This window comes from Oryza sativa, chromosome 2, assembly GCF_034140825.1.
Source record: "Oryza sativa Japonica Group chromosome 2, ASM3414082v1".
In the NCBI taxonomy this organism is placed as follows: Eukaryota; Viridiplantae; Streptophyta; class Magnoliopsida; order Poales; family Poaceae; genus Oryza; species Oryza sativa.
The window spans coordinates 7,515,355-7,539,386 of NC_089036.1; the positions used below are offsets into that span (position 1 = coordinate 7,515,355).

Sequence of the window (24,032 nt, forward strand, 5' to 3'; positions counted from 1 at the left end):
GGTGGTTAGGGGATGAGCGGAGGAAATCGTCATCGGTGGCAGTGTGGATCGGTGCGATGGGTAGAGGCGTATGAGCAATGGGACGACGACTTTGGTGGCGGCGAAGGGAGCAGGGTTGGAAGGTGGGCGGCAAAAGGGGAGCCGGCGCGCGTGCGACGGAGCGCGAAGAGAGTGGATGCACGAATGGGTGGTTGGAGCGCGATACAAGGATTGGGCATTTTGGAGTGTTGATCTTGTGGGAGGATCTTAGGAAACAACTTAGCTGTTTGATTGTTCAGGACTCACCACCAAAAATATCGGTTTTCTAAGTAGCAGAGATTTTTAGATCCATGACTTGTTAAAGTGTATTATTCTGATTTCAAATTACCCGATCTTACATAACATTGACATGGTATGTCATACACACATTCCTATCCCATTTTTTTCATTATTATTCTCTATGTTTTTGTTTTTTTCCCCTCTTTTTTTATTTCTTACACACGAAGAGGAAGGAAGAAGAGAAAGGGGAGAAAAAGGAAAAATAAAAGGAGAAAAAGAATGGAAAATTTCCAAATACCCCTCTAAACTTTAAATAGAAGTCCGTTTAACGCCTTAAACTTTAAAACCGGACATCCAACCCTCTAAATTTTGTAAAACCGTTCTTATTACTCAAGGTGGTTTTGAAAAAAGAAAAATAAAAGGAGAAAAAGAATTAGCACCCACGTGATATATGACACAAGAAAATCGTGGCAATTTAGAATTGGAATAACCTTCATAATAAGTTTAAGTAATTGGAAGATGTATTTTAATAAGAGTTCAAATAGAAGCCCGCGTTGAAAATGAAACCGTAAGACGTGCAAACTCACCGAAAACAAATCTCATCGTCGTCGTCGTCATCACCATCGTCATCATCATCTGATCCCCCCACGAGGCCCCCAGTGGTCCTGCACCTTCTCCATCTCCCCCCACAATAATAACAGCAGCAGCATCCACGACTCGATAATTCCCGCAAAGCGGAAGCCAAACCCAAACAAACCCCAACCTGCAACCCAACGCAGACGAGTCGTCCAAGCAACCACCACCCGCGCCCACCTCTGCTCTGCTCTGCTCTCCTCGCCGATGGATCGCGCCCGCCTCGCCGTGCTCTCCGCCCACCTCGCCTCCCCCGCCGCCGCCTGCGGGGAGGCGGACGCGGCGGGGCCGCTGGAGAGGTCGGCGGCGTCTGCGGGGGCGCGAGGCGGCGCGCTGGCGGTGGTGGATGGGAGGACGGGGAAGAGGTACGAGGTCAAGGTGTCGGACGAGGGGACCGTGCGCGCCACCGACTTCAAGAAGGTAGGAGCGCTACGCTTACTGCTGGCTTCTTCGTTGCCGCGACCTGCGCCGTGATCCGCGCCGGGTTATGTGGGGGGTGTTGCGGGATTTCGGGATGCGGGTTTTGGTTGGTGGATCAAGCTGGATTTCTGTGGAATCGGCTTGGATTAGGGGATTGCGATCTTGGTTGTGCTCAATTTTCGTCTGCTGCTAGTGATTGGGTGACAAAACCGATGTGTAAATTTCGCCCAATCGCCACCCCCCTTTGGACAAATCTTCTCCCTGGAGATGTCAGAAAGTCGAAACTAGCATGATTATTGAGTTTAGTTCCTCATTATAGTGTCTGTATGGATGTAGGTGTGGCGATTTCTAATTGTTATCCTGGTTGACTTCGATGAGGTCGCAGCTTACCCGTTTGTTCACAATGAAGTTATCCTAAATCTTCTAGTGCTTGCATGTGACTTCGTAGTTGTAGTAAATTGTTCTGCTTGATTGGCAGGTACTTCTTGCGAACAAACTAGAATGCAACTACCGAATTATTAGATAACTATGCAAATGTTACTTCACTACCTTTTGGTTTAGGACTAAAATTTCAAGAGAATGTGTGGACAGCTCAAGCTCTGTGCATATTATGATGCCTTTGCTATATGAGATCATCCCAGAGTTAAATAGGATTTTTTTTGGGTTAATTGTTGCAGATTACCACTGGAAAGGACGACAAGGGTCTTAAGATCTATGATCCTGGTTATCTCAACACAGCCCCAGTTCGCTCATCCATCTGCTACATTGATGGGGATGAGGGAATTCTTCGTTACAGGGGATACCCAATTGAAGAGTTGGCTGAAAGCAGCTCATTTGTTGAGGTGGCCTACCTCCTGAGTAAGTGTTCTGCACCTTTATTTCCTCTTTAATGCAAATGTAGTTTTTGTTGTTGAAAACATGTTTGCTCTTGCAGTGTACGGAAGTTTGCCTACCCAGAGCCAATTGGCTGGATGGGAATTTGCGATTTCTCAGCACTCTGCTGTTCCCCAGGGACTCTTGGTATGTTTTGCCATCTTATTGTGTATCATTGCAGTATATATGGACAGCTTTTCTGTTTAATTTGTACTAATAACTAATGGCTTGGTGTTCTTTTAACGTTGACAGGATATCATACAAGCAATGCCTCATGACGCTCATCCCATGGGTGCCCTTGCCAGTGCAATGAGCACGCTTTCTGTCTTCCATCCGGATGCAAACCCTGCTCTTAGAGTAAGCACTCTCTAAATGCACTAATTGAGCTAGTTGTTTCTTCACATGATTTTACTTAACATGATAGAATCAGCCAAAAATTGGATTTTTTAATATCTGAATTATGTATGCACCATCTGTTATGTGTAATAGTTTGCTGTTGTTAATGACATATATTGTACTCGTGTAGGGTCAAGATCTTTACAAGTCGAAGCAGGTTAGGGATAAGCAGATTGTGCGAGTACTTGGGAAGGTATGACTTAAGAAATCCGATTATTCTTGTACTAGTGAAGTTAATCGAGGATAATTTCCCAGTTAAATGATACACCCTCTTTCTTGAATTAGTGAAGTGATAAAATAGCCAGAGATATTCTATGGAAGGTCATGATGCATATCACAATGATGTTTCTCTTTTAGATTTATATAATGTTATTTTTCCGGAAACAAGCACTGCCGGGCAAAGCCCAGCAGTTAGCTTTATATATGTTTGGTTTTACTAATAATTGATGCAATATTAACTTGATTTTCTGTATAGGCACCAACAATTGCAGCTGCAGCGTACTTGAGATTAGCTGGAAGACCTCCTATCCTTCCTACAAATAGTCTCTCTTATTCAGAGAACTTCTTGTATATGCTAGACTCTTTGTAAGTCACATCACTTTGGAATTATTTGTATTCTGTTCTCTCATGTGCTCTTTCATTTTTCTTTTGTTAGAAATCAATAAGCAATTCAATTTTGTGATTGACTTCATTTTCCTTTTCGACTGTGATGCAGGGGTGACAAAGAATACAAGCCAAATCCTAGACTTGCTAGGGTTCTAGATATCCTTTTTATTCTCCATGCTGAACATGAAATGAACTGCTCTACAGCTGCTGCTAGGCACCTTGCTTCAAGGTAGATAATGCCATTCATTCTAAGAATTGGGAGTCTGACCTTGCCTGATTATTTATCCTGTGTTTACAGTGGTGTTGATGTCTTCACTGCTCTTTCTGGTGCTGTTGGAGCTCTATATGGTCCACTGCATGGTGGTGCAAATGAGGTAAACAATGCTGAGCAATGAGCAGTTGTCACTTTTGTTTCTTGCATTGGACTGCTAATAGTTTATATACACATTCATCATCAGAATCTAAGGATCAAGCTCACAAGTAACAAAGACATACAGTCTATGTACTCTATAAATTTGTTCTGTTAACAATGTAAATAAGTCACCTCCTTGATAGAGAGGTTTTTATTTTCTTGGATTTTTTTATATAATTGAAAATTTAGTTCTAAAACCTTTGTTTCGCTTTAACCTTGACTCTACATCTGTTATTTTTAGAAGTAATTAAGGCATTACTCAATTATTATGATGCAGAAGCACTAATGCCATTTTCTAACATGCCAGGCGGTACTTAAAATGTTAAATGAAATTGGAAGTGTGGAGAATATTCCAGATTTCATCGAGGGAGTGAAAAACAGGTAATATATAACTCCTGTCCTGATTTATATTTTCTGATCTGAAATGTAATCATGGAGGTCTTTTTTAGTTTAATGAAGTTTAAGCTTTTACCTTTTTAAATCTATATGTTTGGACTTGTTTTTATGAGATCTGTTTTGTTCTTTAGGAAGAGAAAGATGTCAGGTTTTGGGCACCGTGTTTACAAGAATTATGATCCCCGTGCTAAAGTCATCCGAAAGCTAGCAGAGGAGGTCTTCTCTATTGTCGGACGGGATCCTCTTATCGAGGTTAGTTATGCTGAATTTCTTTATTCAAGAAGTCCAGTTTATGATGACTGTATGTATGTAACCTTCATTCAGTTAGTGAAATATTTGGTTAATGTTTCACATTGCAATCAACACCCAAGAAACAGATTTTGTCAGGCACTATAGGATGCTAAATGACATGTACTTGGGAACATGAAGCATTCATTTCTAAACAGTAGGTCTACATTTTATTTGCAATGAATGAATATGGACTTTGCACAACACATTGAGATGGATGGAATACTTCTGATTAGTTTCTTTCTTGATCTGATCAATGTTGAATAAACGCAAACAGATTTATTAGTCTTTTACTGTTCAATCCTTTTCCTGTAACTAGAATATAAGCGCGTCTGTTGACGCGCTCGTTATTTTGTACCTGTGCATATTATATAAAGTGCATTTAAATCGAACAACTATTTTATAAATAATAAATTCAATTCCCTTAAAATCTCATAAAAATATAGGAAATAATATACGCTTGTGTGAAAAAAGTAATTACATTCATCAAACAGGATAAAATATACACTTCGATTTTTCTTAAAACACATGTTTTTTAAAATATACGCTTCATTTTTTTTTCTTAAAAACACATTTTTTTTAGAATATGAGTTTCATAAATTAAAATGTTTCTTGTTTATATGCACTCTTAAATCATTGTTGTTTCTATTTTTTCTACCATGTAGCAAATTGATAGTTATAACGGCGATGGTGGTGGTTCTGTCACCACCTTACCAACTGACATGTGGGGACCATAGGTCCATGGGAGGAAATGGACACAACATATACTTTTAACCTTGTTTAAACAAAACAGTGGACATGATTTAGACCATAATGTTTTTTATAACATGTCTAATTGACTTATTAAGCATGAAAAATAAATAAATAAATAATATCTTTAAAGACTCCTATATCTATATTGTTTGTGGTTCTAAAACCAATGCTACAAAATAATCACTACAAAAAATAACTTAAAATTTAAATTTTGTTATTTCTTATAATTAATAGGCAGATGATGTTGGGTAAAAAGTTGAAAAATATTTTTATAATCGCTAAGAAAATCCGTTACAACGCACAGGCCCTTGGCTAGATATTTAAAAATCTCCTTGAACGAAACTGGCTACGCTAATAATCGTTCAGAATGATTAATTTAAACCTAAATTCATGGTTCTGTATTAAAAAATAACAACTAGCCTTTTTAGATGCCATTAATCGTCGTGCTTCACATATTTCAAAGAGCAATCATTTTTATTCAGGAGTCTGTAAAATTAAAAAGACAATCAAGATATTTATTGACAGATGTATTATTTTTAACCATTCAGAAAAAACTTTTTTAATGCTATTCTTGTCCTTCAGAATTTTGTATATCAATCATATGCCGATACATATGAAACATTGATTGTTGCTTTCAGTCAGTTTCTTCATCCACATGTACTTTGCAGATTTACTACTGTTATCGCAGAAAGCCTTTGATATTTAATACTGCAAAGCTCAAATAAACATGAGGTTAACAAGCTATATTGGCAAAACATTAAGCACCTGTTCCGTGTAGTAATTGTGTTCTACTTGCCCAAGTGCTACAATCAATATCATATTTTGGTTGCTGGCTTTGATCATTTGATCCATCGTATTAGAGGAATCCCAAGAACTATTAGGATTATATTCTATCCTTTCCACAATACTTGAAATTTGATTGATTAATCTGGAAAGTTATTTGGCAAAAATATCAAGCAGGCTATAACTAGCACTCTTCGAGGATTGATGGTGTCACATTTTTGTTAACTACCCTGTGTTATCTTCCAAACCTTTTCCTAATGGAACAAAAAACTACAATAATTATTTTCTGTTCGTGAAGTAGGATTCTGAACAACATGGTTATCTGTGTGCAACTGCAATAACACTTTGATAAATCCAATACACCTTTGTGATGGTTTCTGATGCCATGTCAGGTTGCTGTTGCGTTGGAGAAGGCAGCATTGTCAGATGATTATTTTGTCAAGAGGAAGCTGTATCCAAATGTGGATTTTTACTCTGGCTTAATATATAGGTACATCAGTGGGAAAGCTGTTTTTCTCTTTTCTCTCCTTTTGTCATTGAGTAGCTAATTGTGATTGTGTTGATTCAGGGCAATGGGATTCCCTACAGAGTTCTTCCCTGTTCTGTTTGCAATTCCTCGCATGGCTGGTTGGTTAGCACATTGGAAAGAGTCACTTGATGATCCAGACACTAAGATTATGAGGCCTCAGCAGGTCAGTGATAGGCAAACAAATTTGCCATGTACTATTATGTTCCCTTAGTATGAACTCCAGGTCAATCATGAATTATGATTACTCCTTTTTGAGCAACTTAACATTTAGATTTTCTTGTCAATCAATATTGAGCCAGATTGGAGCCATTGTTATTCTGCACAGTGACTGCGGTGATGGGAAATAAATAGTTATATGCTCTTTTCCTTTTGAATATCATTTGGTTTGGCTAGCTCTTCTCTGGGCTGCAAACAAGGAGCGTAGGATTTTCTTATGACCACGGCATAGTTATATCTTTCACTAACAAAGTCCAGCAGTATTCTTGATATATTGACTCCTTTTATACATTCATCACTTGATACTGTGCTCTCTATCTAGACCTTTTTGGGTGTATTCTGAATGCTGGCCAATTAATTCCTATGTATTATATATTTGATTCATGCGATACATAATTACAGATATGGTGTTAATCAGTTAGTTGACTAGATATCTTGATGATGGCTTCTTCTTTCTTCAGGTATACACTGGTGTTTGGCTGAGGCATTACACACCTGTCAGAGAACGAGTCCCAGCAAGCCAGGGCGAACAGCTTGGTCAGATTGCTACCTCTAACGCAACAAGGCGTCGGCGTGCAGGTTCTGCCCTGTAAGATAGCTTCAAGGTACAGCATCCAGCGTACAAAATAAAAGCAAAGCTTCATCCCTGTGCTAACAAGTCTACATATCTGCATGAATCTGGGAGCTGTAAGTCTTAAGTTGTCAAGTTCACGTATATATGGGTAATAAACTAATAATGCCACACCAGAGAGCACTGAGGCGTGCGTTGTAATCGTGCTCACCCAATGTACATTTTCTCTTTAACTTGAATTCTCCCAAGCATGGAGAATGAAAGGATATCTCTGGGCAGAAACTATGAAAATGCAAAATTTGAAGAAGATTTTCCAGTTCAGTCGATCATATCAATATGCCATCAAGTTTATTGGTTGCATTACAGGAGGCAAACTTGCATGGTCAATTTCTTGCTCGTTCTTGAGAAATCAGAAACTGCCGGTTGTTTCAGTGGATGGTGAATCTTAACTGTTACTGTCTACTATAATTGCCGTTTTTGTCATGACTCATTAACCACATGGTTTTAAATTCTTATCTAATCACCTCTTTTCTCTTTCCTTTGTTTTAATTCTTGATTTTTGTGTAGAGATATTTCTTGTATGAGAAATAGTTTCATCTTTTTACCTCTTTTCTCATTAACTTTCTTGCTATATTAGATTTTTGCTTATGTGATAGTGGATTTAATGTTATGAACACTAGCTGAGATTGAGGGTTGGGGCCTTAAGCCCAAGCACAAAATGCATTGCATCATTTTCAGTTCACCATTCGTCACTAAACTAATCCTTGTCAGGTTGTGGCATGTCACTGTCTGCATTGGCCTAGATATTTCACACGTAGGAACTATACACATGCGTTGTTCTATTGCTAGTCATGATGGCATTTTTTGGTCAGATTATTACTTGTCTTCATTCATGTGGACCTTATCATCAAGCTTAGGTAGGGCCCTTCACTGCACTGCCTACCTAAGTGTCTCCATCCTTCCATTCCTTGCTGCATGTTGATCAGAACGGTTTAAACTGCAATCATGTGCTCATGTGCTGGTGGGTCATCTCATTTACATCTCCTTTTGGAGTTCTTCCTCTTTGTTAATTGTGGTTGGTTCTTGCATTTACGGCTGGTAAGTTTCCATGTTCATAGCGGTGGAACATGACCTGGAATTTTCCAAGGAAGCATCTTAAAAAAAAGCATTGCCACTAATGCCCTATCGCCTAATCTCATGCCTATGCACGTTTTATAGGACTTATTTAGTGGTCAGCTAATTACTTAACATTATCTGAAAAATAAACTTGTCAAGTTGGACTACTCCTAAGCAAAATCGACCAAAACAACTTCCATTTGCGGATTTACATATTACTCAAAATTAGACTTTAGTAGACTACTAGAAGATCGATCTTAGCATGCGTCAGAAAGTCCTTGATAATTATGAATCGGCCTGCTACCTGCTAACAACCAAGATCATTTACCATCAACATCAACCATTCATAGTTGCTTCCTCAGTGGTGTGCGATGACTTAATAGCTTGCATCCTGTACTATACCACTGCTAATCCATGCAGATGACCAGGTCAGCAGCAAACAGACCAGCCAAAGAAAGTCAGAGTCAGAGAGCACAACTTGTCATTGACAAACCATCCATGCCATGCCAGAGTGGACTGTTGTGTTCTTGACAACAGCCTCTAATTTATGTCCAACAACAGATTTGAAGTTGATCTTTGTTGACCAGTTGCAAGATGTATAGATAATCTACTAGTAATGGTGGATTTGACACATCATAAGTTGATCCAAATCACCTGCTTTCACTGGCTAGTACTAGTAGAGAGTTTGCAACTATTGGTTGGTCATCATGCATGGCATGAGCTCACATCATTCCTAAGCAAAGTGGTTTTCAGTCCAATTTCACCATCAGGGAAGAAGAAATTAAGATCACCTTCCAACCATATGCATGCTACCAGTAGCATCAATTGCTGATCTTTAGGAAAGGTTTGGATCCTCTTTTTTCATCTTTTGGAACTAGGAAAGAGAAGTGGCACTTGGCTAGCAGTGGCGTTTGGTTCTTTGCACAAAGAGAGTTCCTGTGGACTGAAATGTCAAACATCAAACTAGGTATCCACTTTAATTAGTCCAAGTAGATGAAGGGGAATGGCATGTTTTTAGCCAAGCCAGTAGTAGAATCACATGCTTGGGTTGACTGGTGCCACAGCTGATCAATACAGTTTTTGGCTCCATTACATGCACTGTATGTCTGTATCTGGCAGAATGAAGTGGATGGTAATCTACCACAGGTTGAGAGAGGTTACACGGAAGATGCACAAGCATGCATACTACTAGGTGAGATCGGACGGTGGACAGTAGCGATGACTGATAGGTAATTAACTGGAAGCATAGGGATTTTTTTGCAAAAATTACACTCCTAATCTCCAATGTGCGGGGGCTAATTTGCAAAAGGAACCGCTGAAGTGGCATCCTAATTCTTCAAGGATCCCACGCGGTTTAAAGAAGCTAATGAAAAATGTTTTGAGCCGAAGCTCTATTTTCTATGGACCAAGCAATGCAGTCAGATACGTACATGTGCTCAAAACCGTTGGAAGGCGTGCAAGGTTAACTAGCAGGGGTTGGCTATCGGGGTCACGTGGGATAGGTTAAACTCTGTTTTTAAGATGTGACGGCCTCGTACATTCGTTTGGCACGAGGAATGAAATGATCCTAATGATCCTACTTTTAAAAAGATATCTTATATATCAGCCAGATAAAAAAATGGTTTGGAATAGTCCATCAATTTAATCCGAATCTTGAGGGAATATTCTCCTGAGATCATCCTTCAGAGATGATAGAGAGAATAGTGGGTTAGATTTATCCGTCAGTTCTAATAATATTTTCTATGAGATACCATCCCATCCCACTTATCCTTAAGCCAAATACTCGAAAAAATAGATTCTAACCTAACCCAACCTATCTCATCCCTTAAACCAATACTTTAGATCTATCAAAATGTGTGACTCCTACTACCTCCATCCCTTAGTATAAGGGATATTCACTATTTTCTTGTAACGTTTGACTACTCATCTTATTCGAAAAAATTTGTGCAAATATAAAAACTAAAAAGTTGTGCTCAAAATACTTTGGATAATAAAGTAAGTCACAAATAAAATAAATAATAATTCTAATTTTCTTTAAATAAGACGAATGATCAAACAGTGCAAATAAAATATTAAAATCCTTTATATTAGAAAACGGATGGAGTATATTTTATCAAGCCTAAAAAAATCAAAGGTTGTACTCTAAGATTGGATCGTCGACAAAAGGAAGATGGAGTCTAGCCTCGATGTGGTTTGGGAAACCTTCGGAGATATCATCTCTTTGGTTTTTTTGTCTTTTCTAAATTATTTATTCTATGTTTTCAAAACATGTGCTATCATAACACTTTTTACTGTAATACGTACGACCATTTGTTTGGATTATTTATTAAAATTTTAAAAATATTTAATTTATCTCTCCAGTCTGTCTAATAATCAAAATCAAACCAGACCAGACCGTACTTAACGGTATCAATATGTAAACTAGTACTATATCCGTCCTAAAATACTTGTCGTTTTGAGTTTTTCTTTCTAATATTTGATCATTTGTCTTATTCAAAAAATTATAGAATTATTATTTATTTTGTTTGTGATTTGCTTTATTATTAAAATATTTTAAGTATGACTTATTTTTTTTATAATTATACTAATTTTTTAAATAAGATGAATGATTAAATATTAAAATAAAAAAAATCAAAATGTCTAATAATTTGGGACGGAGACACTAGTATTCTCGTTGTTAATAAATAAAAAGAAAGACAAGTTGACCGGACGTAGAAACTGTACAGTAGAAAGAAATTCCGTACTACTCCTACTTCTTATCCGCGAACAAAAAAAAAAAAACACACGATCAGCAGCAGTGTCAGCGCGCATTAAGCGTTAATCCCCCAGCTGGTCAAAAACCCGAGCCTGCTGCGATATGGCCTACCGCCGCTGCGCCGCACAACCACAACCCATACGCAACTCCACCCAAAAACCAGCGTCGCATCGCACGCGCAAGCGCAGCACGAGCACAGTGAGGAGGAGCTTAGCTTAGCCTAGCTAGCTTAGCTCTACCAAAAGCTCTCTGTAGCTTGCTTGCTGCCCAGTATTGGGAGGGGCCGAAGGGCAATGGTGGGAGGCAGCCGTCTGTTCCTCCTCCTCCTCCTACCTTTGCTGCTGCTGCTGCTGGGCGCCGGCTGCAGAGATGGCCGCCGGTGCGCCGCCGCGGCCGCGCAGACTCAGAGGCTGCCGCAGCAAGAAGGTGAGTTGCGTACGGCGGCGGCGGCAGCTAGCTAGCTTTCCTCTCAGATTTTGCTCTTCTTCTTGTTTTGTTTTTTGGTTGTTGTTGCTAATTTCTTTGTTAATTAGAATTAATTACTGTAGTAAGCATGCGCCTAAGTGTGTTTTCGCTTAGCTAAGCTTGAGCTTTGTCTTGAGATTCTTGTGGATTTTTTTGCTGCTCCCAATCTGTCATTGCAACCGCAACTACAAATCGATCGATGGCCTCCACACGCTGGTAGTTGATTTTTATTTTACTACTTCGTATTTACAACTAGCAGCCTCTACCAATCCCCGGAAACAAGAATAATAAAAAAATGTTTGTTTATTTTGATCTGGAGATAAACTGCCAAAGATTTCCCTTTTCTTTACCGCTGATTTTGGCGTCTCAAGATCATCTGCAAAATTCACCCAGATCGCCCGGAAGGGCACTCAGGCATTTCTTCTGCTCTGCCGCATCAGATCCATCAGTGCTGCTCACTTGGGGGGCAATGCCTCAAGAACTCGTACAGTCGTACACCGTGCAAAATGGCGAAATGCCATTTTTCTTCTTTTCTTATTGCGCCTGTGATCCTCGGGTGAACTGTGTTCAGGACGCATGGAGTTCGTGCCGAATTGTTGCTTCTCTCAGGACGTTTCTAAAAAATTCTCTCATCCAGCTTAAGTGCAAATATATAGCATTCCCTGAATCATTCAGGGTTGAAATGCAAATTGGTATTCCTTTAGGGGCATAAGAGCAAATAGCATCGCCATTTTTCGCCTTTTCGGTTATTCCCCCACCAAAATTGTTTCCTCCAAGGGCCCCCAAGATAAGGGCAAGCTGTGCGATCTTGTCGATGGCGAATCTGAGCAGGAAGTTGTTTTGGCTTTTGAGTTTTGACTTGGCCGCTCTCTTCGTCTTGAAGATCCCATCTTGCGCCAGAGCTGCGGGTTAGGCATATGCAGTGGTGAACAGATTGATCTAGTCCAATGGGTGCTGCACGCCAACTGTTTGATGAAATTGCTGAGTACCCAGGGTGCACGCCGGGCAACTTCCTAGGAGTGCCAAAGTTGGCTCGGTGCGCTGGCAGGAGACGTTGGCTGCTTTGGCTTGGCTTTATGTGCAATACAAACCATGGTGACAATGTGTTGTATGCATCTCATGACATTACGACAATATGTTGCCTGGTGATTGTATTGAGTTGGTAACAGCGATGGTTTCGCAAAGCCTTCCTCTTGCAAGGAATGATGAACCGGAGAATGGCAGTGCACAATGCTCCGCGCTTGCAATTTTTCGGAGGTTTAGTTGCTAGAGCGCAATGAGTCATGGGCTTGAGCTGATGGGTGAGTTGTGCAAAGCCATGGCCTACTGTGCATATATGCGCTACAAGAAATTGGGCACTTGAGGGAAAGAAATGGCATGTTTGATAGCTCAATGACTCAAAGTTAATGTCATGGCCATGGCCTATGCTGGTAGCTATGTGTGGAGAGAAATAATTTATGAATGTCTCACTTCACTTGCTAACGAGGATAAATATGGAGTTCTGGGAGGCTGCTACCATCAAACATGAGGCTTTTGTGCCAACATTTTAGTTTTTTTACTCTCTAAGCAAATGAGAATTGCAATACCAAACTTCCTTTTATCCACTGCTTGATAGGTTCTCTAGCTCACTCATTATGCATTGTTCCGTGGCTTTGTACTGTTTAAGTCACAAATTTTGACAATTTGACCCTTTCTGAAAACTAATTTTACAAATGAACCGCGGCCAAAACTTATTTCAGAAATGACCCTTTTGTTCGGCGCCAAATCGTATGGCGCTGAACTTAGACACCTCAGCGCCACGTCAACTGGCGCTGAATGCTGTGCCACCGCGGATGAGAGGCTGAGTCGGCGTGCCAACGTGCATTTAACGCCGTGCTATTTGGCGCTGAGGTGTCTAAGTTCAGCGCCATACGATTTAGCGTTGAACAAAAGGGTCATTTTTGAAATAAGTTTTGGCCGCGGTTCATTTGTAAAATTAGTTTTCGGAAAGGGTCAAATTGTCAAAATTTGTGTGTTTAAGTTGTATATTGCAACATTTTGAAATTCTCATGCGGGAACACTTGATACTTGCCTTGTTGGTGCTGGTGATTTCTATTTGTTTCTTTTGAGGGAAGCAAACAAACAACATTGTATTGAGACTGCTGAGTTCTTACATGCTAACAGAAATACAAGCTAAAATTTCAATTGCCTTTTCTTTTGCAGTTGAAGCACTTAAGGGAATAGCACGCAAGCTTAACAAGATGGATTGGGACTTCAGTGTGGATCCATGCACTGGGTCTAAAACTTGGGTTAATGCCAGTGATTCCAATAGTTACCCAAAATCTAGTTATCCTAATTTTCCAGTCAGCAATCTGACATGTGATTGTTCATTCAAGAACAACACAGAGTGTCATGTTATCAGCTTGTAAGGATAATACCTATTATTCCACTTCTTTTATTGCTCTAGAGTGGTTCTTATCCAGAATAGTTCAACTGTTTCAGTGTCTTTCGTTGTTCACTAAAATGTTTTTTTTATTCTTTGTTCATGCACATGGCAGGGAACTTATGCGTCAGAATCTTAGTGGAGTTCTACCTGAAGAAGTTGTCAACCTCACTTATTTGACAAATCTGTAAGTGCTTCCATCCAGCTACTTAAATTTAAGAACATTCACCAGCATTCATAAATAAAAGTCTCACTTTCCCTGCAGTGACTTATCACGCAATTTCATCCAAGGACCAATTCCAGCATCATGGGCTAGCCTACCTGTTTTTAATCTGTATGTTTTGCATGATCCTACATCATATCGTCAGAATGCCTGTAAGTAGTCATTTGTTCAACTTTCTAGTGCAATTACAGGTCTCTCCAGGGAAATCGCATATCTGGAACAGTACCTAAGGAGCTTGGACGCATGCCCTTCTTGAAATCTATGTGAGTTGTGGTTGCACGATGATTACAAGCACCTGGAGCTTGCTGGGCTGAAAGTGTATACTAAAATATGGCAACATATCCTATGCATAGAAGCTCTTACGTATACACACGTGCACACCAACTAACAAATGTCACCAAAAAATATAAAAAAAATCATACATGTACTTTCAATAGTATTACACATAATGGTAAAATCTTAACCTCAAATTCATTATATTTTAGCCGTAACAAAAAAGAACATCTGACAGTTTTAAGGTTGTAATTCTGTCAGAATTTTATCTTTTTTGTTACTCTCTATTGGAAGATGTGACTTTGCGCGTAGATGTAATACTATTGGAAGTACATGTATGAATTTTTCTAGAATTTTTTGTGATAATTTTTAGTTGGTGTACACGGTGTGTACACGCGAGGGCCTATGTCCATAGGATATGCTCCCCTAAAATATTAGAGGAACTAACTTTTGAACCTCAACCATTTGCATGCAGAAATCTAGAAGGCAATCAGCTTGAGGGTCATATTCCACCAGAATTCGGTAACATCATCAGTTTGGAGAGATTGTAAGTTCCTGTACTGATACCTTTATATAATTATTTACATCCTCATTGCTAAGGAGGTTCACTTGTCTTGCGTTGTTGTTTAAGACATATACTTATGTTGTTACCGGGAATGGAAATTCAAATAACCAGACTTCTTTATTTAAAGTTAAATTTGCAACGACTTTGAAAACTAGCATGAATGTGATAAGTAACCATACCTAATTAGCATTAATACATCGTTGCTGTTCAATTGTTCCCATTACAGTTTATATACTGTTAATTAGAATAACACGATGCCATGTTTTGAATGATTTTTTTTCTCCTTCAGATGCTGATAACTTTTATCAATTAAAGAAACATGAATATGCCTTGAAAACGAAGTTTCTCATTATTTTTCCACTAAGGCTGTCTAAAGTTTCTTGAATTATTACTCATTTTCCTCTTACAGTTTCATTTCTGCAAATGACATCACAGGAGAGTTGCCTTCAACCTTTTCCAGGCTCACAAATATGACAGATTTGTATGTCCCACCCTTATTTCAAGAAAATCTTTTCTTGACTAGGAAGTTCTAATTTTTGTTGTAATTTGGAACAATTTCAGCCGAATTGACGGGACCAATATCTCAGGAAGAATACCCAGTTTCATAAAAAATTGGCAACGGGTCAACAGAATGTTAGTTTCACTCTGATGTAGAACATTTCACGAGTTGCAGTTGAAATGGATGAAAATGACTTTTGTTCAATGTTCTAATTTCGTTTAAATCTTCTCTCTTGATTTTTCAGAGACATGCAGGGTACCTTGATGAGTGGGCCTATTCCTCCAGAAATTTCTTTGTTGAACAACTTAACAGAACTGTATGAATGTTTCATACCTATGCTTTATTATTTTACCACTGAGTCACAACTGATGTTTTTAACAATATATCTTGTAACCATTACATAATCAGGAGAGTGACTGATTTGAGTGGACCGAGCATGAAATTTCCTCCCTTACAAAATGCACAGCACCTTACAAAAGTGTAAGTTTATCTTTCAGTGATTTTTACTAGCTTACATTAGTACTTCCAGCAGAGAACGGCATTGTAGCCCGGTGGTATGGGAGCTTCCAGGTGCTCTTGCTGGGCAGAGTTCGAGTCCCTCCTCAGCTCTGGTTTTCTCACCATTTCTTCTCTCTTAATAATTGATGCTAAGTTCCTTCTTAGTATCCCACATTGAGTGTCCGTTCAAAAACACTAGTACTTCCAGCACAATATGGAATTCTCACCATTTCTTGTTCAAAAACACTAGTACTTCCAGCACAATATGAAATTCTCACCATTTCTTCTCTCTTAAAAATTGATGCTAAGTTCCATCTTAGTATCCTTTTGGGTGTTTGTTCAAAAACATTAGTACTTCCAGCACAATATTAAATTCTCTTATGTTACAGGGTCCTAAGAAACTGCTCCATATATGGTGAAATACCACCTTACCTTGGACAGATGCAGTATCTAATACTCATGTAAGTATCCAGCCATTATTTTGCTTCAACCATTACCTTTTAGAGTGAACTTTCTTGTTCATATGGTTATGGTTTTTCTGTTTGCATCATCATGGGTGAGACGAGAAAAGTCAGTTGTTAGAATTGGAAATGTCATGGTTTATTATTCTAATATGAAATATGGGTGTCTTTTACTGCATGCGTTGGACAAGGGTGTCTTTTACCATTATCTATTTCACTTGTTTTTGTTGCACTATTAGGGGGTAATAGTATTAAGGGGTAATCTTGGCATAACCTATTGTCTCCTTTTACACTGAATGCTGATAATTACAAATACTTGTTTCTCTGACATGCTAACTCATTCTCTACTATAGGATGTTGTATAAGTTTTACTGTTCATTGAAGCTAACATATGTGGCCACACAAAGCCCTGGTGTTTTGCTCAATGCCATGATTACAATCTGTATTAATTTCAGGGATCTAAGCTTCAACAAGTTGACTGGTCAAATTCCACAAAATTTTGACAGAATGGTGGCACTACAACTACAATATTTGTGAGATTAAATCCTTGAGATTTTACTTTATGTGTCAACATTTTTTGTTTGATTTTGGACAAAATAAAGTGTAGAATTCTCTCCAACATTGGTGGTTTTGTTTATTGCTTTTGGAAGGCGCCTCATTTCAATTACTATAAATAGGTACTTAAGTGACAACATGCTGACTGGAGATTTGCCTGGTTGGATGTTGAAAAACAAGGCAAGCAACAAAGTAAACATGTGCGTATGCTATAATGCAATACTCTTCTGTGCACATACATATATGCTCTCTACTGGTCACTCTTGTTTACTTTTTATAGAATGAAAATCAGTTGTATATGTCACTTTCTGTTTTGGTGATATGTTCTTGGATAACAACTGATGAATGCTTGCAGGGATGTGTCGTTTAATAACTTCACGGGTAACCCTCCAAATGAATGTCAACAAGCAAACGTGTATGCTGCTCATTTGAACTTTGCATAGAATGAGCTTTTTTTTTCATGATGTTGAAATGCCTTGCATGTTGTAATTGCAGAAATATGGTTTCAAGTTTTTCATCCTCAAATGACAATCTGTAAGATCACACACTGAAATTTCAATATAATATATTTTCATATCAAATATCCATATAAGAAAATAAGTATTAAGGGGTTTATGATTTTTTGTTTTGCAAGTTTGCAACCATGTTTACGAAAGAATCTTCCCTGCATGGACAAACCACGCTGTAAGTTTCTTATGCAATGGAGATGGGACATGACATCAGTCTTATATTCAGATTTGAGTTTAAAATTTTAAGTGTAAAATGGTACTAAAAAATTCCTTCAAATATCTTCAGATTCCTCCCTATTTATTAACTGTGGTGGCAAAAGTGTTGAGGTCAATGGGAATATTTATGAGGATGACTCATCTCGAATAGGAACATCAACTTTTGTTTTATCAAATGACAGAAAATGGGCCTATAGTAGTACAGGAGATTTTGTGGGTAATCCAGATGCTGATTACATTGCTAGAAACACATCAGAACTCACACTGGATCACCCTGAGTTATACACTGAAGCTCGCCTCTCACCCCTCTCACTGAAATACTATGGAGTCTGCATGGAAAATGGTGAATATTCTGTAGAACTTCATTTTGCTGAGATTGTGTTTACAGAAGATCATACTTTTTCCAGCAATGGCAAGCGCATTTTTGATGTTTTTATCCAGGTACCATTCCCTTAATCTGTAGGATTTGCCATTTTCCTTTATGTCATAATCTTGCTGGCATCTTAATTCTTTGCTACTCTTAGTTTATACCACTTGTCTTACTTCATTATTAAAAAAACTATCAGAAATTTTGTGTTGAAAAGCCATCATTATATTTGGAGAATTCATATTTTGTCTGGAGCAAATGATTGTCCTACTAACAAAAAGGATCAACAACAATTGCTTGCTGCCTAGGGGAACAGTTGTCTCAGTTATAGAATTCTTACTTCATTCTTAATAACTATCAGAAATTTTGCATGGAAAAGCTATCATTATATTTGGAGAATTTATATATTATCTGGAGCAAATGATTGTCCTACTAACAAAAAAGATCAATAACAACTGCTTGCTGCCTGGGGAACAGTTGTCTCAGTTATAGAATTTACCATGTTTAGTGGCAGTTTCTTGGTCGCCCCTTGGTGTTTAGCTCAGGCGCTTTTATGTTTCCTTCGTTGAGAGTTGTGTGAAGTTGTGTGAGTTGTGTGTGGTGTGTGTTGTAGGGCTCTAGCCCCTTTTCTCTCTTCTTAATTTAATGAGGCGTAGTTCTCCTGCGTTTTTCGAGAAAAAAAAGAATTTACCATGTTTTAATGTTTGAAAAATTCCAAAACAGAATCATGAATGCACACAGAGTTGTGCAAATCCACAAAATCCAATTTCAAATCCATTATTTGTATTAAGAAGCGACAAAGATGAAAATTGGATAATCTGAAATCGTCAGCAACCCAAGTGGATATAAAATTATGAATAAAATATGGAAGTTTCTTTTCTTGGTTACTTTATTTTTTGTTGGTGTAAGTTATTTCCTGCTCAAATGATTTCTTGGGCACCTGTCCTCACTTTCTTGAATATACCATGCATTATTTAATTCTTGTTAAAGTAGCATCATACAAATATGGATTACTGTTCTCTTAAGACATTATTAACTAAGATTTGCAATAATCTGCCAGGGTACTAAAGTTTTGAAGGATTTTAACATTCAAGATGAGGCTGGTGGTGTCCATCGTGTAATTACAAAAACTTTCACAACCAACATCACAGATAATACATTGGAAATTCACTTCTACTGGGCAGGCAAAGGTACCACAGGTGTTCCTGACCGGGGTGTGTATGGTCCATTGATCTCAGCTATATCTGTGATACAATGTAAGTTCTTTGCACTCCCAACTAAACTGTCTTCTTTCCAACATTTTACATGTGCTTTTCAAGCTCTCTAATTACGCATGGATACTGTTTAATCATATCTTCTCATATGCTTGGAAATTAGCTAACTGTAGTACTTGTACAGTAAACAGGAACCATCATGGAATCTCTACTGGATTGATGATTACTATAATAGTAGCAGCATGTTTGATTGTCATACTTGCGCTAATTCTTTGCTATATCAAATTCTTCCGGAAAAAGAATCTGAAAGGAAATGGTAAGTTGATATTCATTTTCTACCTTGTCCTACATACTATATGAATGTATGTTATCTTCTCTGTCTGGTTTAGCATGCTTGTCATTGATTCTAAACTATGAAATTCATAAAACCCCTAGGTTTTGGCCTTTTGGGGAATTTGTAGCGTAAAACCTTAGGTTTTCCCATGTATAAAGCAACCCAGGTTTTTGGGCAAAATGTTCAACAAAACCAGATTTATGCAAAGTACACATATTCTTATAATGTGTGGTATTTTCAAAAGCATATACTCTATTCGTTGAGAAAATGCCTAATGTTTCTATGCACACAAAATACTGCATAATATTTTTGTCCAAATATTATGCACAAATACTATACCATGGGAATTAGATGATGTAGGATGTACCTGGGTTTTATGAAGCATTTCCCCCCAATTCATGGGGTTCTTCGAAGCAAATTGCAAAACTTACGAATGCCCCAAAACCTGGGATGTGAAATTTACTAATTTTGAATTCAAGTATCAGCCCGTAAACTTATTATTGAAGCAACCAACTTGAGCAACATAAACCAAAATTGTGTTAATTCATTACATAAGGACCAAGGGGATGCTATCCTTTTTCTGGCTGTATTATGCAGTTGAAAGTTTATAACTATCTCTAAACTAGAAGAATGTCAATAAAAAAAAATTGATATGCTCGTCAGCTAATATTGACGACAGACATCCAAAATACACTAGTGTTTCTACCTTCTAGTTTTAATATTTTACTGTGCATCACAGGTTTACAATTCTTTTACCATGGAAGGAAGACCGATACTTCAGATCTTCAGACACGGACACAGTACTTCTTTAGCTTAAAAGAAATTGAATCTGCAACGAAAAATTTTGATCCTGCAAATAAAATTGGTGAGGGTGGCTTTGGACCTGTTTACAAGGTAAAAACTGTGAACTTAAGGTTTTCTCCCTTAAGGTGTTAGAATACAGAAAATTTACTTTGTATTCATGACATCACTGCATATGGTATACACATTTTGGGTGTGTTTGGATAATGGGAAATGGGGGGTGGTATTGGGAATGGGAAATGAATGAAGGGTTAAGATTAAATGGAAAAGGAGAAATGAATGGTTAGGATTTAAAGATGTCTTTTGGTGGGTGGGAAATCATTTCCCCTATCCCATTAGCCAAACACTGCCTTTGGGATAAGTAATTCACTGCCACTGCAACATACTCAGATGATCGAACATAATAACTAAGAAACATATAAATAATAATAAAGGTGAATCGACCAGCACTCAGATGTAATAAACTAACAGTAGGCATTTTAATTCAGTACCTCTTTCATTCCTTTCTGAGTTGTAACACACTGTTAACCAATCTTCTATCTTCAGGGTACACTAGCCAATGGTACTACAGTTGCTGTTAAGAAACTCTCTTCCCAGTCGAGCCAAGGGAATCGTGAGTTTTTAAATGAAATAGGAATAATATCTGCCCTAAGGCATCCTAACCTTGTAAGGCTCTTTGGTTGTTGTATTGATGGAGAACAGCTACTGCTGATATACGAGTTATTGGAAAACAATAGTCTTGGTCGTGCACTTTTTGGTAAGACTACATAAATTCAGATGATATTTCCAAACTGGTTTTCCTGCCCCAAAATGAATTTCCCTACAATTATCTAGTTCAACGCTCATCGTAGTTGGTAAGAGCATTCTATTCTAATAGTGTACCAATTTTTAGGACGTGGAGATCATCAATTGAAACTAGACTGGCCAAAACGATATAATATCTGCCTTGGAACAGCAAAAGGCTTGTGCTATCTCCATGAAGAATCAACATTGAAAATCATCCATAGAGATATTAAACCATCAAATATTCTTCTTGATGAAAGACTGCAACCGAAAATATCTGATTTTGGTTTGGCTAAACTGAATGATGACCGTGGGCGTATGAGCACTCGGATAGCTGGAACAGTGTAAGCTGTCATTCTATATTTTTATTGGCTACTTCACCTTTCATTTTCTATTATTGTATATTGTAAAAATCTTTATTATCCAACATCTGATACCGTTCTTTATTTGAACCAGTGGATACATGGCACCTGAGTATGCCACGAGAGGTTGCTTGACATGTAAAGCAGATGTATACAGTTTTGGAGTGGTGACATTAGAGATTGTTAGTGGAATGAGCAATACAAGTAGCATGTCAGATGACGAATATCTCCATCTTCTTGACTGGGTATGCTATTTTAGCTTCTTTTTTTCTGTTACTGCTTTTGTCTTTTAGGACTCGAATTCATAACCAGCCGTCCAGCCCCATAGAATTGGGTATGATCTTATGGGACGAATTTCTGTCATAGATATGTTATCTTTTATAAAGTCAGTTTGCTTAACTTTGGAGAGCTCTGTCACATTTTAGGCTGATAATATGCTGAGTAATTGATGATTTGGATTGGCTGTTCAAAATTATGTTATGATAGGAATAAAGGTCAATTGTAACATAAACCAACAACATTAGTTCCAAAAATCGATCATTTGAATGGCAGCTATTCTGCTATAGCCAATGAAATAAGACCAAGTTTCTTGGTACTCACCCAACGGATAACAATGGATAATCAGTCTGTCTAGTAGCTACTGAGATTCTGTCAAACAAAGGCTAACAATGAACTAGGTGTGCCCATAAACAATTTTCTCTTGATCAGGATTAGCCCACAAACAAACCAATATTCTTCATGCCAGAAGAAAGAATTGCCTAGTGCTAACTGAAAGTGTTTCACATCTGAAAGGCGAATTACCCAAGAAATTTAGCCTTGCATTGCATGTTAATATCACCAAGTAAACTGCTGATAGTCCTGCTACACATTTTAAACACGAATCTACTAACTGGATTTATTTTCTGCCCACAGGCTGAAAGATTGAAGCAGGAAGGGAGACTACTGGAAATCGTTGACCAGCGTCTTGGTTCTCACTACTCTCAAGAAGAAGCACTTAGGATGCTCAATGTAGCTCTTCTATGCACAAACACATCACCTGTTCAGAGGCCAAGAATGTCTTCGGTGGTGAGCATGCTCTGTGGCCAAGCCCCTCTAGAGGTTGTACCTGATGAAGATTTGAGTGGATACATCAGGCCCAGTTACTCCCAATCCAATCAATCCATGAACAACAGCCTAACGGAGTGGTCCTACGCGCCATCGAGCGATCCTTCGATCTTGCTGCAGAACAGTATGGAGAGTGGTTACCTCCCATCTTCAAGCTCCCCTTCTTCAAAGCTGTGAGCTGCAGCACCAGGATTAGCTAGGATGAAATGTTGGCAATTGTTTTGAGCCCAATGCAGCAACTGTACATATGCATATGCATTTGCTCTGTCTGTAATCCCCTGTAGTTTGGCATTCTGTCAGTTGTCCTCAGCCTTCTCATCCATGGCATATGACAATTGATATCAATGATGCATTGCCATGATGATATATTCTTCACAAGGGGACTGGAAGCAGATATTGGAATCTGATGCTGCTGATGTGATGGTACATATGAATTGAGCAACTTCTCAGGGGCACCACTTGAGTTTCTTGTTTGTTAGCCTTGGTCATCATGTATCTAGTAAATGCAATGTACAACTAATCTGTGCAAATGTGGATATCTAGTAAGTTTTTTTTTTCTTTTCTTTTCTAGCTAGGAAGGTTATTGTTTGGTGGGCAAGTAGAGAAGACATGTAACATAATAACAGTTCAGTGCAAACTAGTTTCTGCCCTTGTTAACTTAAAAAAGAAGGAAAAAGTACACTCAAGGTCCCTCAACTTGTCATCGAGTTACAATACCGTCCTCGAACCGCAAAACCGGATATGATGTATCCTCCAACTTAAAAAACCAGTGCAAACTAGGTCTCTGGACGGTTTTCACTCCGGTTTTGTCCTATGTAGGAGCTGACTCAGCATGGGACCCATGTGGGCCCCACGCATCAGCCACTTCTTCCCTCCCCTCTCCACCTCTCTTTCTCTCTCTCCTATCTTTTCCAAACTGCACGGGCGGCGGCCGGCGGGCGCAGGCGGCGTGGGGAGGAGCTGCGTGCGGGCGGCGAGCGGCGGAGGCTGGGCGGGCGGGCGGCGGCCGGCGGGGGAGGAGCTAGGCGGCGGTGCACGAGCTCCTCGCCGGACGAACGCTAGACCGGCTCCGCCATGTCGGCCGCGAGGAGGTGGCGCGCCTCGTCGGCTCGCTCAGCCGGAGTGCCGCCGCCGACGTTAACGCAAATGACCTGAGAATTTGAGATCATTGCCATCTTGCTGTTCTCCTTCAAGCCCTATCAACAAGATTGACACGATTAAGCACTGGATCGAGATATGATCGATCGAGCAGCACCGACGAACTAGCCGCCGATCATAGAGTCAAATGCTCACATCTCAAAAGCTTCAATCCACGTGGACGAATCAATCCATTAAACTTGTACGCATGCACATCACGCACGAACACCACAAGAGGA

At 38.9% G+C, this 24,032-nt stretch overlaps 2 protein-coding genes across 2 annotated transcripts; both read left to right on the plus strand.

Moving 5' to 3' along the window:
• The first annotated feature begins 980 nt into the window (after window positions 1-980).
• On the plus strand, window positions 981-7,463 carry LOC4328812 (citrate synthase 3, peroxisomal). The gene is made up of 13 exons (XM_015771174.2): window positions 981-1,311; window positions 1,989-2,169; window positions 2,246-2,331; window positions 2,437-2,541; window positions 2,711-2,773; window positions 3,056-3,165; window positions 3,296-3,415; window positions 3,485-3,560; window positions 3,906-3,979; window positions 4,126-4,246; window positions 6,211-6,308; window positions 6,387-6,510; window positions 7,025-7,463. The coding sequence occupies exons 1-13, from the start codon at window positions 1,099-1,101 to the stop codon at window positions 7,154-7,156; spliced, it is 1,503 nt and encodes a 500-aa protein (XP_015626660.1). The 5' UTR covers window positions 981-1,098; the 3' UTR covers window positions 7,157-7,463.
• Window positions 7,464-11,274: 3,811 nt separating this feature from the next.
• On the plus strand, window positions 11,275-23,347 carry LOC9267718 (probable LRR receptor-like serine/threonine-protein kinase At1g53440). Its single transcript, XM_015771285.2, has 24 exons — window positions 11,275-11,431; window positions 13,673-13,874; window positions 14,008-14,079; window positions 14,158-14,226; window positions 14,307-14,378; window positions 14,864-14,935; window positions 15,363-15,434; window positions 15,515-15,586; window positions 15,697-15,768; window positions 15,861-15,932; window positions 16,340-16,411; window positions 16,867-16,944; window positions 17,089-17,166; window positions 17,322-17,381; window positions 17,462-17,500; window positions 17,601-17,650; window positions 17,762-18,132; window positions 19,119-19,314; window positions 19,457-19,588; window positions 20,346-20,500; window positions 20,954-21,164; window positions 21,300-21,534; window positions 21,647-21,797; window positions 22,465-23,347. The coding sequence occupies exons 1-24, from the start codon at window positions 11,299-11,301 to the stop codon at window positions 22,831-22,833; spliced, it is 3,105 nt and encodes a 1,034-aa protein (XP_015626771.1). The 5' UTR covers window positions 11,275-11,298; the 3' UTR covers window positions 22,834-23,347.
• The last annotated feature ends 685 nt before the right edge of the window (window positions 23,348-24,032 follow it).